This window comes from Pezoporus flaviventris, unplaced genomic scaffold, assembly GCF_033815535.1.
Source record: "Pezoporus flaviventris isolate CSIRO_AGI_PZ_B2104156 unplaced genomic scaffold, CSIRO_AGI_Pfla_v1 ptg000131l, whole genome shotgun sequence".
Taxonomy (NCBI): domain Eukaryota; kingdom Metazoa; phylum Chordata; class Aves; order Psittaciformes; family Psittacidae; genus Pezoporus; species Pezoporus flaviventris.
In genome coordinates, this window is record NW_026892679.1 from 1,560,309 (window position 1) to 1,575,140 (window position 14,832).

General features: G+C 40.9%; 1 protein-coding gene across 1 annotated transcript in view; it reads right to left on the reverse strand.

The window, feature by feature from the left end:
- ATG10 (autophagy related 10) overlaps positions 1–14,832 on the reverse strand; it is a 93,096-nt gene that overhangs the window by 27,370 nt on the left and 50,894 nt on the right. Inside the window, exon 4 of the mRNA XM_061478745.1 lies at positions 8,301–8,427. Within this exon, the coding sequence (XP_061334729.1) occupies positions 8,301–8,427 (127 nt within the window). The remainder of the gene's footprint in view (positions 1–8,300; positions 8,428–14,832) is intronic.

Here is a 14,832-nt window from a genome sequence, read left to right on the forward strand (position 1 = left end):
TGACACCAGAACTATGCTGGAGATAGTCTACATTTCTAAGAAATTTATTACAAGAATGTAAGTTAAGTTTAGAAGGATATATTTATGCTCAGATCATCTGTGTGCAGGTAATAGCAAGATGCTGTGCATACTTATAATTCTCTGTTTTCTATTCACCCTGCAAAAAGAATCCAGAGAAAGCCCAAATGTAACATCTACAACAACATACATTCTAATGCAAGATTTGATATGTCATTCTATATTTTGTTCTGTACACCCTTCTTGGTGAATTTTTAAAACAAGCAAATTCAGACTGTACATATGGAATGGATTTTACTCTGACCCTTACCATTAATCTCATTTACAGAAACAATCAAGCATTAATCATAGTTAAAATTGAGTTTTGTCTTTATTACTTCATGTATGAGAAGCAGTTTATCTTCAGTCCTATTTCAGTATAAATTATTTTAATTTCAGCAAAAAAATACAAATACATCCAATCCAGAAGTTTCACTTCACATTGAAGTGAGATCACAGACAGTAACTACATAGTAAATGCAGTGTTTCACATAGGTATAAAAAATTGACCTGGGCATTCTAATAATGCACTTACATATTGAAATACGCTTGGATTTAAATTTCCCTAAGTTTTTAATTCTCTGCACTATTTTAATACAATTCACTAAGCTTTAAATGAGTTTTGAATGGAGTGTGTTTTTTAAACTGAATAAGCTTTCACACATGCTCCCAAGAAGTGTATTCCTGTAAACTCTTATTTAACTGACTAGCTGACTTTTCTAGATGATGGAAGGCCAAATGCAGCAGAAAAAGAGTAAGTTATCAATACTTAAAATGGATGAGAAGTTCAGCTACAGAGCTAGGAACTCAAGACCCCTGCAAAAGGAGATGCAGTGGATGGGTAGTTTCCCCATCCTCTTTTGCAGGATGAAGACCTAAAAGTCTGATGTTTTCTCATTAAAATAAATAAATAAATAAATAAATAAATAAATAAATAAATAAAAAAGGAGAGAAAAGAAAAAAAAGAAATAAGAAGAAGAAAACAAGGAACAAGAAAAAGAAAAGTCAAAGAAAAACCCCAAGTGTGGTAAGGTCTTAAAATGACTAACAGAAGGACTATCTGTTAGAAAGCATCTGGGGAGGAAGAAGAATAGTTTTTACTTTTTGCAGTCTATTTTGGGTTTGTTGCTGTTTCTGTGTCAGAAGATAAGTGTGGACAATAAAACTCATTTCAGGTAGCATCTAGGTCTGTGTTTCATATTTCAGAACTTCTGTGTGAATTCGGTCATCTGTTTAGGGTAATATAAGTGAACTCATTTTATTCACAAGTTCCCAGGTTTGCATAAAACATGAATCTGTATTCTTTGGACACTCTGAGACCCCTTTTTCGAAGGCTGCCAGTATTCACATGTTTAGCAGCCCACTGGGACCTCAAATATCCAGCTGGGGTGGCAGAGCAGTCTGTAATTGTTGCTGCTAGCAACAAGAGGCCACTGTGGTACCTGCTAAGCCAAGCAGCCTTTCTGTTTCTTGTTTTATTCTTTCCCGTGATGGAGCTGAACTCAAAAAGTTCAGCCAGAAAAAGAAGGCAGCATCAGCATCAAGCCAAGAGAAGTGGCAGGAAAGGAAGGCAAAGGCTTGAGATTCACCCAGCAATACATTTATTCATCATCCACCCACGACAACACAGATGCTGAGGTGCCTGCAGCTTGTCCCAAGTCTCATCCCAAGTCTAGCTGGCAGCAGGTATGCAAACCAAAGTGAAAGCTTGTGGTTACATATACATTTTCTATCATTCAGCCCATTAAATAATGACAGAGGGTGAAAGAAAATGTATATCACAAAGCAACAGCTGCTTGTGAGTCATGCCAGATTTACTGTACTTTTGTCCAGAGCTCTTGCCGATAATGCCACAAATCTGGCATGTAACACATCTCCAGCTCATCAGTACTAACCCCAGGCTCAGACAGAATGAACTTGACATGTACCTAGCAAGAAAGACCAAAAGAACCTGGGCAGTAGCTAACTAAGATTTTTATTAAGAGAAAGGAGATAAAGGATAGGAGTCAAGCACTCCAAACTATGGGGTCTGTCTCTGCCATAATTATGGGCTCCATCAACCAGTTCATCCGTCTTAACAGTCAGGAAAGAGTAACTACAGCCTTTCTACCACACACTCAAATTTTTATTATTCAAACTGTCCAGACTATGACAACCTTATTCTGAGAAAAGCTCCTTGATGGTCCACTTGGGGTTAACTCACTTAGGTCACCCAAGTAAGAAACAGTTACAAAGCAGATGGTTGAGTGCCCCCACACAGCAGCAAGGTGCAGCATTAAGACTACATATGAGTTGCAGATCCCAGCTGACTTGGCACCTTAATTTCTGCAAAGAGCAGAAATTTCTTAAGCATACAAATTTCATATCCGTTTTCAGAGAAAATTTTCAGGCTTCCCAAGTTGCTGTATTCTGTTTTCTTGATGTTTACTGAGGGCTTTTAATAATTTCCTGGATTTCCATTTAAAGGTTATTTGACACTTCTGGTGAAACAGTGCACAAATCATTTTGAGGCTTCATTCTGGCATGCCTTCCAAAGAAACACTCTTAAGAAAACATTGCCACAAAAGAAAAAAATACCCTTACACCTTAGGAGAATATCTGAGTATACAAATTATTCCATTTTATTTCTGTCCAAGGCCACAATAAAAGTTCATATGGGACACGGCCTTAGGAAGAACTATCTTTGTGAGAAAGGATACAGTGGTTGCGTGCTTCCGAGTTCAGGGAGTAAATTCATACTCTGGAAAGAGCATCAGTGAATGCCCAACATGGTTATGAGTACAGAATGTCACCCGTTCAGGGCTGGAGGAAGTTACATTACCTTTACAAGCTTCCTCTCTCTATAACTACTGATTAGCATGTTTTTTTGTTGGCAGAGATCTATCTGCATGTCAGAGAGCTAGATGTATTTTGAGCAGGTCAGCATGAGAATCCCATCACTTCTCTGTTTTCTAGAGGAGTTAGGCTGCAGTCCTTATTGACTCCCATTAGTTCTGCTCTTTCTTTTCAGTGCTCAGCATTCATGATTACTCTTCTGCCTTTGTAGGAAAAAATAAGAAGAAACGTTTGAGAAATGCAGGGTGACTCCTGAACGATGTCTGTATTGCTGCTACCTCACCACTGGCGGAAGAGACTTTTTGAATGTCTGGCTTCACACAATGACAGCTCAGGAAAAGACCAAAGTTCCTTGACATCTTAAAGACTAAGAAAAGGCAAAAGTACTCCGCTGATTAAAGAAAGCTTACTGGACCTAGCCCAGCCCATCTGGCTCATGCCAGCATTGAAGGGAAAGGCTAATTTGCTATACCATCTGTCTCTAAGAGGGCTAATTGCTGACATCAGATATCAGCAGGGGTTCATGCTTTTCTTCAACAAGCTATTTGGTAATCTCAGAAGCCAGAGTAAAAAAGAAGGGCTCCCATTTCTGAACAGTGTGGCATGCATAAGACTGATTTTGGAGAAGTAATAGCTAGGTCTCTGATGCTCTGAAGTATTGAGGACCATTGCCTTGGGCTCCTGACAGAGTGGGGCTTCAGTAAGTCTGATTTCATGACTACATGCCACATGGGAAGAATCATAAGGTAGTGAAAAATGTTTCCTACCTGTGTATATATATGCAGCATAAACATACCTTCTTGTATCCTGTAATGTTCCCAAACACCTTTTCAGACAGTCATAATACTTAATCATTATTTTCAGCTGAAGTATTTGTCCTTGCACAAACAAGATCTTCTCTGTAAATCTAAAGAAGTTTTGATATCTCTCAAAAGCGTTCAGTTGCAATTAAAAATTCAAACCCTTACCTTAAACTATCTCACATATCACACTTTGCTTCACCAAAAATAGAGGTCTAAAGAATAATTCTGGAAAATCACAGAATCCTAGAATGGTCTGGGTTGGAAAGGACCTTAAGATCATACAGTTCCAAACCCCCTGCCATGAGCAGGGACACCTCACACTAGACCATGTCACCCAAGGCTCTGTCCAACCTGGACCTGAACACTGCCAGGGATGGAGCATTCACAACTTCTTTGGGCAACCCATTCCAGTGCCTCACCATCCTTACAGGAAAAAAACTTCTTCCTTGTATCTAACCTGAACTTCCCCTGTTTAAGTTTGAACCCGTTACCCCTTGTCCTGTCACTACAGTCCCTGATGGAAAGTCCCTCCCCACCATCCTCATAAGACCGCTTCAGACACTGGAAGGCTGCTATGAGGTCTCCACGCAGCCTTCTCTTCTCCAGGCTGAACAGCTCCATCTTTCTCAGCCTATCTTCATACAGGAGGTGCTCCAGTGCCCTGATCATCCTCATGGCCCTCCTCTGGACTTGTTCCAACAGTTCCATGTCCTTTTTATGTTGAGGACACCAGAACTGCACACAATACTCCAAGTGAGGTCTCGCAAGAGCAGAGTAGAGGGGCAGGATCACCTCCTTCGACCTGCTGGTCATGCTCCTTTTGATACAGTCCAGGATACGGTTGGCTTTCTGGGATGAGTGCGCACTGAAGCCAGCTCATGTTCAGTTTCTCATCACCCAACACCCCCAAGTCCTTCTCCGCAGGGCTGCTCTGAATCTCTTCTCTGCCCAGCCTGCAGCTGTGCCTCAGATTGCCCCAACCCCTATGTAGGACCTTGCACTTAGCTTTGTTGAACTTCATGAGGTTTGCATTGGCCACCTCACAAGCCTGTCAAGGTCCCTCTGAACCATCAAATTTAGACAGCAGGAAGGTAAGCATAGAATGGAACTTCTACCCTTCTGCAGGAAGAACTGATTTACAATGTTGGAGCACAACTGCTAGCAGAGAGCAGTGAAAACTGGGTGTCCTCACTGACACAAGCTCCTGCAGATGGTAACTACACTAAAGACAACAGGAAAATCTCTCAGCAACTCTATCAGAAGCCTTTTTCCTGGGAGGGACTGCAAGTCAATGAAAACTGAACTCACGTATGTTGGGAGAAAGTCATGGTTTAATTGTTCTAGAAGTTAAAGAGACTATTTGGAAGAGCACAGATTTGTACAGGCTGGTACCAGCTGCTATTATAACACACAAAGTGAGGAAGTGAATATTGTAAAACAAGCAAAACTACTTAGGTTGAACAGAAGAATTATGATTTTCTAGGCAGGCCTAGAGGTGTAATGGCCATTTAACATTCTGCCAGAGAGGAAGCAGAGTTTTTAATTCAAACTCTGTGCCTTGCTCCTGGGGAAGGCAAGACAGGGCAGGGCTGTGGAAACACTGGAAGGAGGATAGCTCACCTTCACCTTCTGCAACAAGTTCTAATTAACATGAGGATCAGTATGGACAGAATTCAAGGGAAACCAAGAACAGCTCATGAGAGACTTATGAGGAACCGATTCTATTACTTAATCTACAAATAATGCTAGGAATTTTGACTGGGAAATTGATGTAGGTCTCAGAAGAGTCTTCTCTGATTATTTTAGAGAAGTGAGTATTACTACCTTCTGGGTAACAAGGTGAGAAGCCTATCACATGAAGACTACTAATTACTTCAAATGAAAAAAAAAATAATTCAGGGCATTACCTAGAGTTTTCCTCATAACAGGTTCAGGACAAGACAAAAGATACTTTGCTCAAACACCCCATGTGATTGTGACTGTCATTTGCACGTTCCTCAAAACCCCATGTTTGGACCTTCACACAGTGTGACACATGCAAGCAAATAACTTGCAGGGACAAAAAATTTTTAATTTTCAACAGTAAGCTATTAATAATTAAAATCAGAGAATACTAGCTGAAAACATTACAGGAAATGCAATTATTGCCAGCATTCTGGGTCCTTCTATCTTGCAGAGTCAGAGACTCTTGAATGTTAAAAGAGAATGTTATATGCTAAGGAGAATCCAGGTGACTTTAGGAGTTACCTAAAAAAAAGTCCTTGTTTTTCATTGTGAAGGTTCTCAAGAAGTGTTTTAAAACATAATGGTACTTGTAGGAACAATTACGGGTTTGTACTGCAAGGGGAGCTGTTGGCACATAATACTACGATTGTGCATTAGACCATCCACTAGCTTTATAATATGCACTTCCAGCTATAAGGAGTCATGTTTCAACACCTCGAATTCTCTGATGCTGACAAGCTAAACAACTTGTTTTGTCTCTGTGAGTTCTTCTCTGGTGATTAACTGCTTATGGCGAATACTAATTATATGAAAGTACAGTACAACAGAAATAGTGTCCTACTTCCTCTACGTTCTTTAGAGACACAGAACTATTAATTCAGCTAAAAACTAAGAAGATGACATTTCTCAGGACCACAGATATGTTAATCTGTCTCTTACAGCAAAAGTTTCTTCATTTTCCTGTCAGCAGAGTAAGTTTAAAGGCAAAACACTGCACGTTTGTAAATGCCTGTAATAATTCTAGAAATAGATTTGCAGTAGGATGTGTGCAAATGAGTTCTGTTGGTGGTAAAGGCAGAGCAATGTCCCCAGTTCTCCATGTCCCAGTTTGTAAATTTACCCCAAATTATCCATTCCTGAAACTGCACCTCAGACTGAAACCTTTCCACCAGGGAGTCTATGAGAATTTGTTCTTCAATTCTAAATCTGAAGTGCCTTTTAAAAAGCTAACACTGCAAAATTAGAAACCATTAAACAATATAAGGCAGAGAGTGATTAAATTTTCCAAACACATTCAAAGCAGCTTAAGCTAACTTTTTAATTAAAAAGGAAAAGATATCACTGTCAACATTCAGACATTTTTATCTAAATAAAGATTATAAGATTATTCACAACACAAAAGATGCTGATCATAGAATTAACTAGGTTGGAAAAAACCCTTAAGATCATCTAGTCCTACTGTTAACCTAACACTGCCAAGTCTACCCTGACCCTAAGCACCACATTCACACACACTTAAATTCCTCCAGGGACAGTGATTCTACCACTTCCCAGGGCAGCCTGTTCCAAAGCCTGACCACCAGTTCACACAGTGAAGAAACTGTTCCTAATATACATCTAAACCTCCCCTGGTGCAGGTTGAGGCCATTTGCTCTTGCCCTGTCACTTGTTCCTTGAAAGAAGAGATCAGCCACTTCTTGGCTCCATTCTCCTTTCAGGTAGTTGTAGAAAGCAGTAAGGCCCCCCCCCGAGGCTTCTCTTCTCCAGACTAAACCCCCCCAGTTGCCTCAGCCATTCCTCATCAGACTTCTGCTCCAGGCCCTTCACCAGCTCCATTGCCCTTTTCTGCTCCAGCACCTCAATGTCTCTCTTGTAGTGAGGGGCTCAGAACTGAACACAGGATTCAAGATGCAGCCTCGCCTCTGGTCACCTTCAGTGCCCAGTACAGAGGCACAATCACTGCCCTGGTCCTGCTGGCCACAATATTGCTGATACAGGACAAAAGGCTGTTGGTTTCTTGCCTGCCTGGGCACAAGCTGGCTCACGTTCACCTGTCAATCAGCACCCCCAGGTCCTTTTCCTGGCCACCCTTCCCCAGCCGACCACGACGCATGAAGGAGACTGAATGAGTTGGAAGATTTCAGTCCCTCCACTCTAGATACACAGTATTTGAGCAGAGCCAGTGCTGCAGTGTGATTACTCTCTGTTTGCTGATTAAGTAAGTGACTCTAACAGTGGCCTTGGCAGGAGGCTGTGTGCTCCTCTTTCCTTCCTGACAGGATGGTGGGTAAAATCACAGTGGCTATAGCAATTAAGTAATGGATTACAAGTTGTGTGTATTAGGGAGGAAAGAGTATCAGTGTTTCAGGAGCCAGTTTTAACAGGTAGAAGAAGGCAACACCTTATTGGTATTATTATAAAGCAAATTTAAATGGAAAACAGCATATACTTTTAAAGGTACATTTAGACCCCAGCCCTGTGGCTCAAATTCAGGATCCAAAATAAACAGAGACAGTTCTGCAGAAGCACTGTCATTATGTCCCCTCATTTTATAGCCAAATTCAAACATGCACCTTTAAGTTTTTGTATTCAGTTGAAGAAAAGAAAAAGAAAAATGACCTGCAGTTTCAGTCAACCACAGGCAAGATGCCAGGAGCCAAAGATCAGCTTCCTTCAGGCTGAGATGGTATCATCTACTCCAAGGTCCTGAAGCTGTGTCAGGATTACCACAAAATCTACTGAACAGCCTCATCTCTTACTTTCTTATTACGTATGATCATTACTATGTACCTCAATTTAATACAAAATCTGTGTATTTAACAAATATTTAATCCAAATTATTTTTATTCTTTACTTTGTCTAACAGAAGATTGGTCTTACCTAAAAAGCATGCCCTAAAATAGAGCACAGGTACTTGGTAGCTGCTGGAGTACAAGACATGATATTCATAGCGAATCACTTCTTCTGTTGCACAAACTCCAGCTACTTGAGAATCATCCAAGGACTCCTAAAACAACAAACACAAATACAGTAATAAATCAACTTTTGCATCTGTGTATAAAGAGAAAAGTAATTGCTACTATTGTAATAAATTCAGTAAATACACAGAACGGAAATAATGGCCATCACCCCTTTCACAGCAGTACTCATATGGATTCACAGGAAAAAAAAAATCAAAGTCCAAACCCTACAAAGACAACTTACAGACTTAATTCCACTAAACATGAACTGTGTGTAAGCATCTGCAGAACTCAAGTCTTTCTAAGTTCAGGCTGCCTTTCTAAGCAAAAGACAAAAGCTCTCTAAAATGTTTATGGCACAATAACTGGTACAACAAGGCGACTACAGCTGCAGCTCTCCTCAGTACCTTTAGTAGAAATCACTTCAAAAATGTATCTTTAAATAATATGATTTTTCTTGCCAAAAGACAAATCAGATGTATCCACCAAAAATTCTGTTCTACCTTCTCTAAAGACTTTCTGCCAGCAGCTGTTTTTGCTAATAGTACTTCTAACACTGAGACTTCTTTTTCTGTTAATGTAGATTTCAGGTGTAAAGCAAGTAAAACTTACTGTAAACTTGAAATAAAACAGAAGAGACTGAACCTACTGCATTGAGATATACCTGCTGCAGCAGAGATTTCCTAATATTTCAAATCTATAGTAAAACAGCGGTAAGCACACAGTTGGTTTGACTTTTTAAAAATTGTAGATACCCAACCTCTCTGAAAATGGAACCATTAAATTAATAGTAACATTAAGATTAAATGTTAGAACGAACTTTCCAAGAAGATACCATGGGTGTGGACTTGTTTGGTTTTCAAACCCCTAAATTTACATACATGAACTAAGCAACCGTAACACCCCACAGGTTGGGTGTGCATTTCATAATTTGACTATTGCCAAGCAACGGTGAATGCTGGCTTACTGTCCCTGTCCAAGCAAAGTAAAAATGATTGAACAGAGAAGAACCTCCTTTGAACACTGCGAGTTTAACACACACGAAATTTAAAGCTATTCTGCATTTTTATCTCACATCCTTAACTCAGCAATAAATTGATCTATGAAGAGATATAAAACCTGATGAACTATAACAGTACTGATACACAAGATACTTCCAATTTTTTCTGATATCCCACACAGAAGTGATTTCCCCCAGATTGAGTGTATTGGACAACCAGATGCTGTGGAGGCACATGGAGAGAAGATCACAAATGGAAAGGCCAGACTTTGGGAAGCTACAGACCCAAGTACTGTAAATACATTTTTGGACATTGAATGGGAAATCATAAATGGGCACAGAACAGAAGGTTTCTGGGAAATTCTGGATGGCTGCAGGAATGGTTGATTTTATCTTACCGGGAAACAGATATCTGAGGCACTGAAAAGGAATCTTAAAGATTAACCTAGTTTTAACAACTGTATGTGAAGGGATCCTAAGGACATAAAGGACAATGATGATAACAGTATCTGCCTTCACAGGTTAGGTATTGTATGTCCAGTTCCCATGTAAATGTGTAACAGACGATGAAGGCAAGTTCTTTCCTCCTCACACATGTCCTACCTACAGATCAGATGCGAAATACAGATTGAAACAAGAAGTTTCTTCTCTATAGTAAGCTGAGCTTTCTTAGTGAGAATACTAACAGAAAGAACAGCAGCAGCCTGTGGGAACAAAAGACAAATACTGGTTTTCAAGTTTGTAGGGGTGGGGATGAGAAAGAGTTCTTATTCAGAACTGAACCTACATTAAACTTTAAAAAGGCCCTTCAGATGAGCCTCCTGGAATGAAAATCATACTGCTTTACAGACATTAATGTTTCACCAGATATTATGGCCTTGCCTACTTCTTAGTCACTAGTTTACGTTGTTCTAGAAAAATACTTCGCATGGAAATGGCAAGACTGCCCATTCATGTATTAAATATTATTGTTCTAGAAAAAAACTGTATGTACTTTCCCCTCCTATATACGCTTCTACATATAATGGTAAAATGACTGCATACCCTTACACAAATACTGGTACCTAATTTGTGACTATTTTAGACTGATAAAGAAGCCATAGTCTTTATTACCTCCAAATACTTAGGAAAATAAGTAAGTTAATACTCGTTCAAAAATGAAATACTCAAGCTTGTATATCATGAGGGAAAACACACTTTACTAAAACCCTGCTTATTATCTCAGAAAGTCATAAATATAGCTAGCAACAACTTCATCATTAAAATTTAGCTTACTGAGTTAGCACAGATTTCAGCTGGTAAGTATCATTTGCTGGATTAGGTAAAGGAAAACAAAGGGAAGACTTTCTACTTTCACTGTTCCTTCAGACAGCCATGGAAAAGTCATAAGAATTCCTGCCATTACCAGACACAGGTACTTTTCCAAACATCCTATTATTTCCAGAGAAAGCTGATCTTATCCCAAAGTGGCCTTCCCAGTAGATGCACACAGTCTGATGGCAGGAGAAGCAGCACAGAAGAGAAGGCAGCAGTTTTACTGATTTATTCTTTTGGAGAGCAGAATACGTTTGGACACATTTATTCTGTATTATCCTGGATTTTTTTTTTTTTTTTTGACTGATGGTTTAAGCAGGTTCTGAAAGCAAGTATTCGGCTGAATACAAAGTTCAAAAAAACTCTGAAACTGACACTTCTGCTCTGTAACAACATGGCCTTCAGTCGTGTACTAAGTTTTCACACTCAAAATATGTTTCAGATACTCAAATCTTTTTCTGCTGTTTCTAGTGAAAATCAGCACACTGTATTTGTGATTTGCATACAAAGGCAGATAGCTGAATCTTATTAGGGCTACGTCTAATCCCCTTTCCTTCCATAAACAGCAGTTTCAAGATTTCTTACATAAAAAAGATAGAGCACTGATGTGTAATCCTGTACTTTAGTCTCTGTAAGCACAGCATACAGTATCTATGCAGGGAAAGTACATTTTGGAGCTTAAAAGTTCTGATGGTATCTCCCTAGCTGAAGAGATGAACTTTGCTGATGAGATGAACAAAATGAGTGCAGTCATTTTAGGTGGTTTTTGGAACATCTGAAAAACTATGCATGGCTGAATAAAGCTATGGAGCCCCAGAAAGTTTTGTATCAGCCCAAAAGAAGACATTCATTTTTCATTCTTTAACTGTTGTCCTATCTCTTTTTGAGCTAATGTTGAATTTTAATTACTGCATCAAACATGGAATCAATTTAAGTTTGAAAGACTCTGTAACTGCCACAAAACACTTATGCATGTACACACACCACAAAACAAATCCATCATTTTGCTTAGATCTGTCAAAGACAAAGCAAACATACCGGCATTAAGAAAAAAAAAAATAAATAAATGGGGGGGGAGGGGGGATTGCCAAAACTGCAATCATTAAAGATGCTATGAAGTAATTTGATTTCTCAATTTTGTGTTTTTGCTTTGCAAATCTGCTTGCATGCTTGTCATGCCTCAAGTTAAAACCAGGACCCACTGGCTGTTTCCTAAACTAACACGGAAGTTGTCATCAGGAAGCATCTGCTCCCCCATTGCTCTCACATAAAATCATTTTCTTGCTACCATAATGGACTACTGAGCAGATGTTTAAAAGCAATATACATATTAGAAAAAAAGATAAGCAGCAATTATGTAAATTGTATCAGTTCCATCATAAATGAATTATCACTAATTTTAACTCATATAAAATTGTTCTCAAACTTTAAGGAGCCCCTAAACAAATTAAGTCAATTTGCTCCTTTTAAAATGCTAACATTATTTAAATCAATACACAAGAAATGATGCTGCACATCATTCTGAAAGCAAAATAACACATATTTTTATTCCTCCTGATGAAGAAGTCCAGTTTAAAACCCCTTGCAACAAGTTAATTTGACAGCAGGAGAGAGTTAATAGTATGCTTTGATACTCCTTAAAGAGAGCTGTTCTCTAGAGACTGAAGAGCAGCAGGAAGGCATGGGTTAAGGCAGGTCACCTCTGGAGGGAGGCCAGCCTTCCTTGTTCAGCCTAAATTCCCTTTGAAATGCAGAAGCATGCCCTAATGCCCTTTTTGGGGGTAAAAGCTAAGAGAGGTGGTTTTAAGAACAGCAGGCACATTTCTCCTGGATCTCAAGTCACTGCTGCCTTTCTTCCAATTCCCCTGTTCCTCCTCTCTTTTCTTGTCCTGACCTCTATTTACTTCTGGTGCAGGCCAGTCTCCTGGGAAATTCTCCTGCAGGAGCACAGCAGGATTGGGCTGCAAGCAGGAAAGGGAGGAAGAGGCGACACAGGCACAGTGACTGGTACTGTTAGTTTCAGTGGGAGGGGGAAGAAAGGAGGTGGAATCCAGATTAGTAAGCAAATTTGATTTCACTGCTTTGGAATACATTTACACTTAATTTCATTTCAGCCTCCAACATTGAAAATAAACATATCGCTGTTTCCCCAGAGTAGTGTTTCTTCAGATGTCTGTAAGCTACCCTGTGAAACACAAGAGCTTTCAGGGAGCAGTTCCCCTCCCCATCCAACACTTTTCCTTTGGCAAACAGGGAGATCTGAACATGAAACTGAATGGCAGGACAGCATTCATCAGATGGAATTAGAACTTAATGTGGCGGGTGTGGCAGCATGGTAAGATTTTATCTGTGTGCTTCCTTCTTCCTCCTGGGTGTTCTCAACATCTATTTGGACCATGTCCCACTTTTTTGCCAGCAGACCCCATGGGTCTAGTCTCTGCAGGTCATTATGCTGGTGGTTTTCATCCCTTCTGTGCAGAGTCTCAAGTCCCTACCTTTACACAGACCTTGACTCTCTGTATTTGATCCTCTCTCTCCATTCCATGTTGAAAACAGTGTGGAGTTGAGACAGTCAGAGGTAACCACTGAGAAGAACAGGGGGTTGTCTGGCCAGCAACCCCACCTCATGTCTTCATGCAGGAGGTGCTCCAGTCCCCTGATTATCCTCATGGCCTCCACTGGACTTGCTCCAACAGCTCCATATCCTTACACTGAAGACACCTGAACTGCACACAATACTCCAAGTGGGGTCTCACAAAAGCAGAGTAGAGAAGCAGGATCACCTCCTTCGACCTGCTGGTCATGCTCATTTTGATGCAGCCCAGGATACGGCTGGCTTTCTGGGCTGCGAGCACACGCTGAAGCCAGCTCATGTTCATCTTCTGACTGACCAAGAACCCCAAGTCCTTCTCCTCAGGGCTCCTCTGGGATTGCCCTGACCCAGGTGTAGGACCTTCCACTTTGCTTTGCTGAACTCCATGAGACTGGCATTTGCCCACCTCACAAGCGTGTCAAGGTCCCTCTGGATGGCATTCCTTCCCTCCAGCGTATCAACCGAACCACACAGCTTGGTGTCATCGGCAAACTTGCTGAGGGCACACTCAATCCCACTGTCCATGTCACCAACAAAGATGTTGAACAAGACCGGTCCCAACACCGATCTGCGGGGGACGCCACTCGTTACTGGTCTCCAGCCGAACACTGAGCCATTGACCACAACTCTTTGTGTGTGGCCAACTAGCCAGTTCTTTATCCACCGAGTGGTCCATCCATCAAATTGATGTTTCTCCAGTTTGGAGACAAGGATGTCATGTGGGACAGTGTCAAACTTTGGACAAGTCCAGGTAGATGACATCAACTGCTCTGCCCCGTCCATCAGTTCCGTAGCCCCATCACAGAAGGCCACCAAATTGGTGAGGCAGGATTTGCCCTCAGTGAAGCCATGCTAGCTGCCACCAGCCACCTCGTTGTTTTTCATGTGCCCCAGTATGGTTTCCAGGAGAATCTGCTCCATGATCCTGCCAGGCTCAGAGGTGAGACTGACTGAACAGATGTGATTCACACAGTACGTAGGAAACCTCTTCTGGGAGAAACTACAGCTAAGACCCTGCAAAACCAGGAGATGAAGGAGTGAGAGGAACACAGCCCATATGCTGAAGGAAGACAGACTAAGCTAAGCCATCTGAAATTCTTAGAAGAAGGGTCCACCCAAAGCTAAGGACACACATTTCACAGAAAAACAAAGCAATCTCAGATGTGAGCTGCAGAGATTGATTTATTTGCTCTACTTCCAACCAATATCCTTTGTCAATATTGTTTCTTGGAATTACTCATTTAGAATCACAGAATCACAAACTGGTTTGGGTTGGAGGGGACATTAAAGCTCATTCAGTTCCAATTCCCTGTCACAGGCAGGAATGCCTTTCACTAGACCAGGTTGCTCCAAGCCCCGTCCACCCTGGCCTTGAGCACCGTCAGGGATTGGGCAGCCACAGCTTCTCGTCTTCTCCAGCCATCTTTTGCAGGGCATATTTTGGCATCTGTGTCCACAGAAGCCTTGCTAGATCCAGTCCTGAGGGCGAGACAGGCTGTGGAAGTTCATCCACAGCCTAGGATCACTGCTCCCAGGCATATCCCT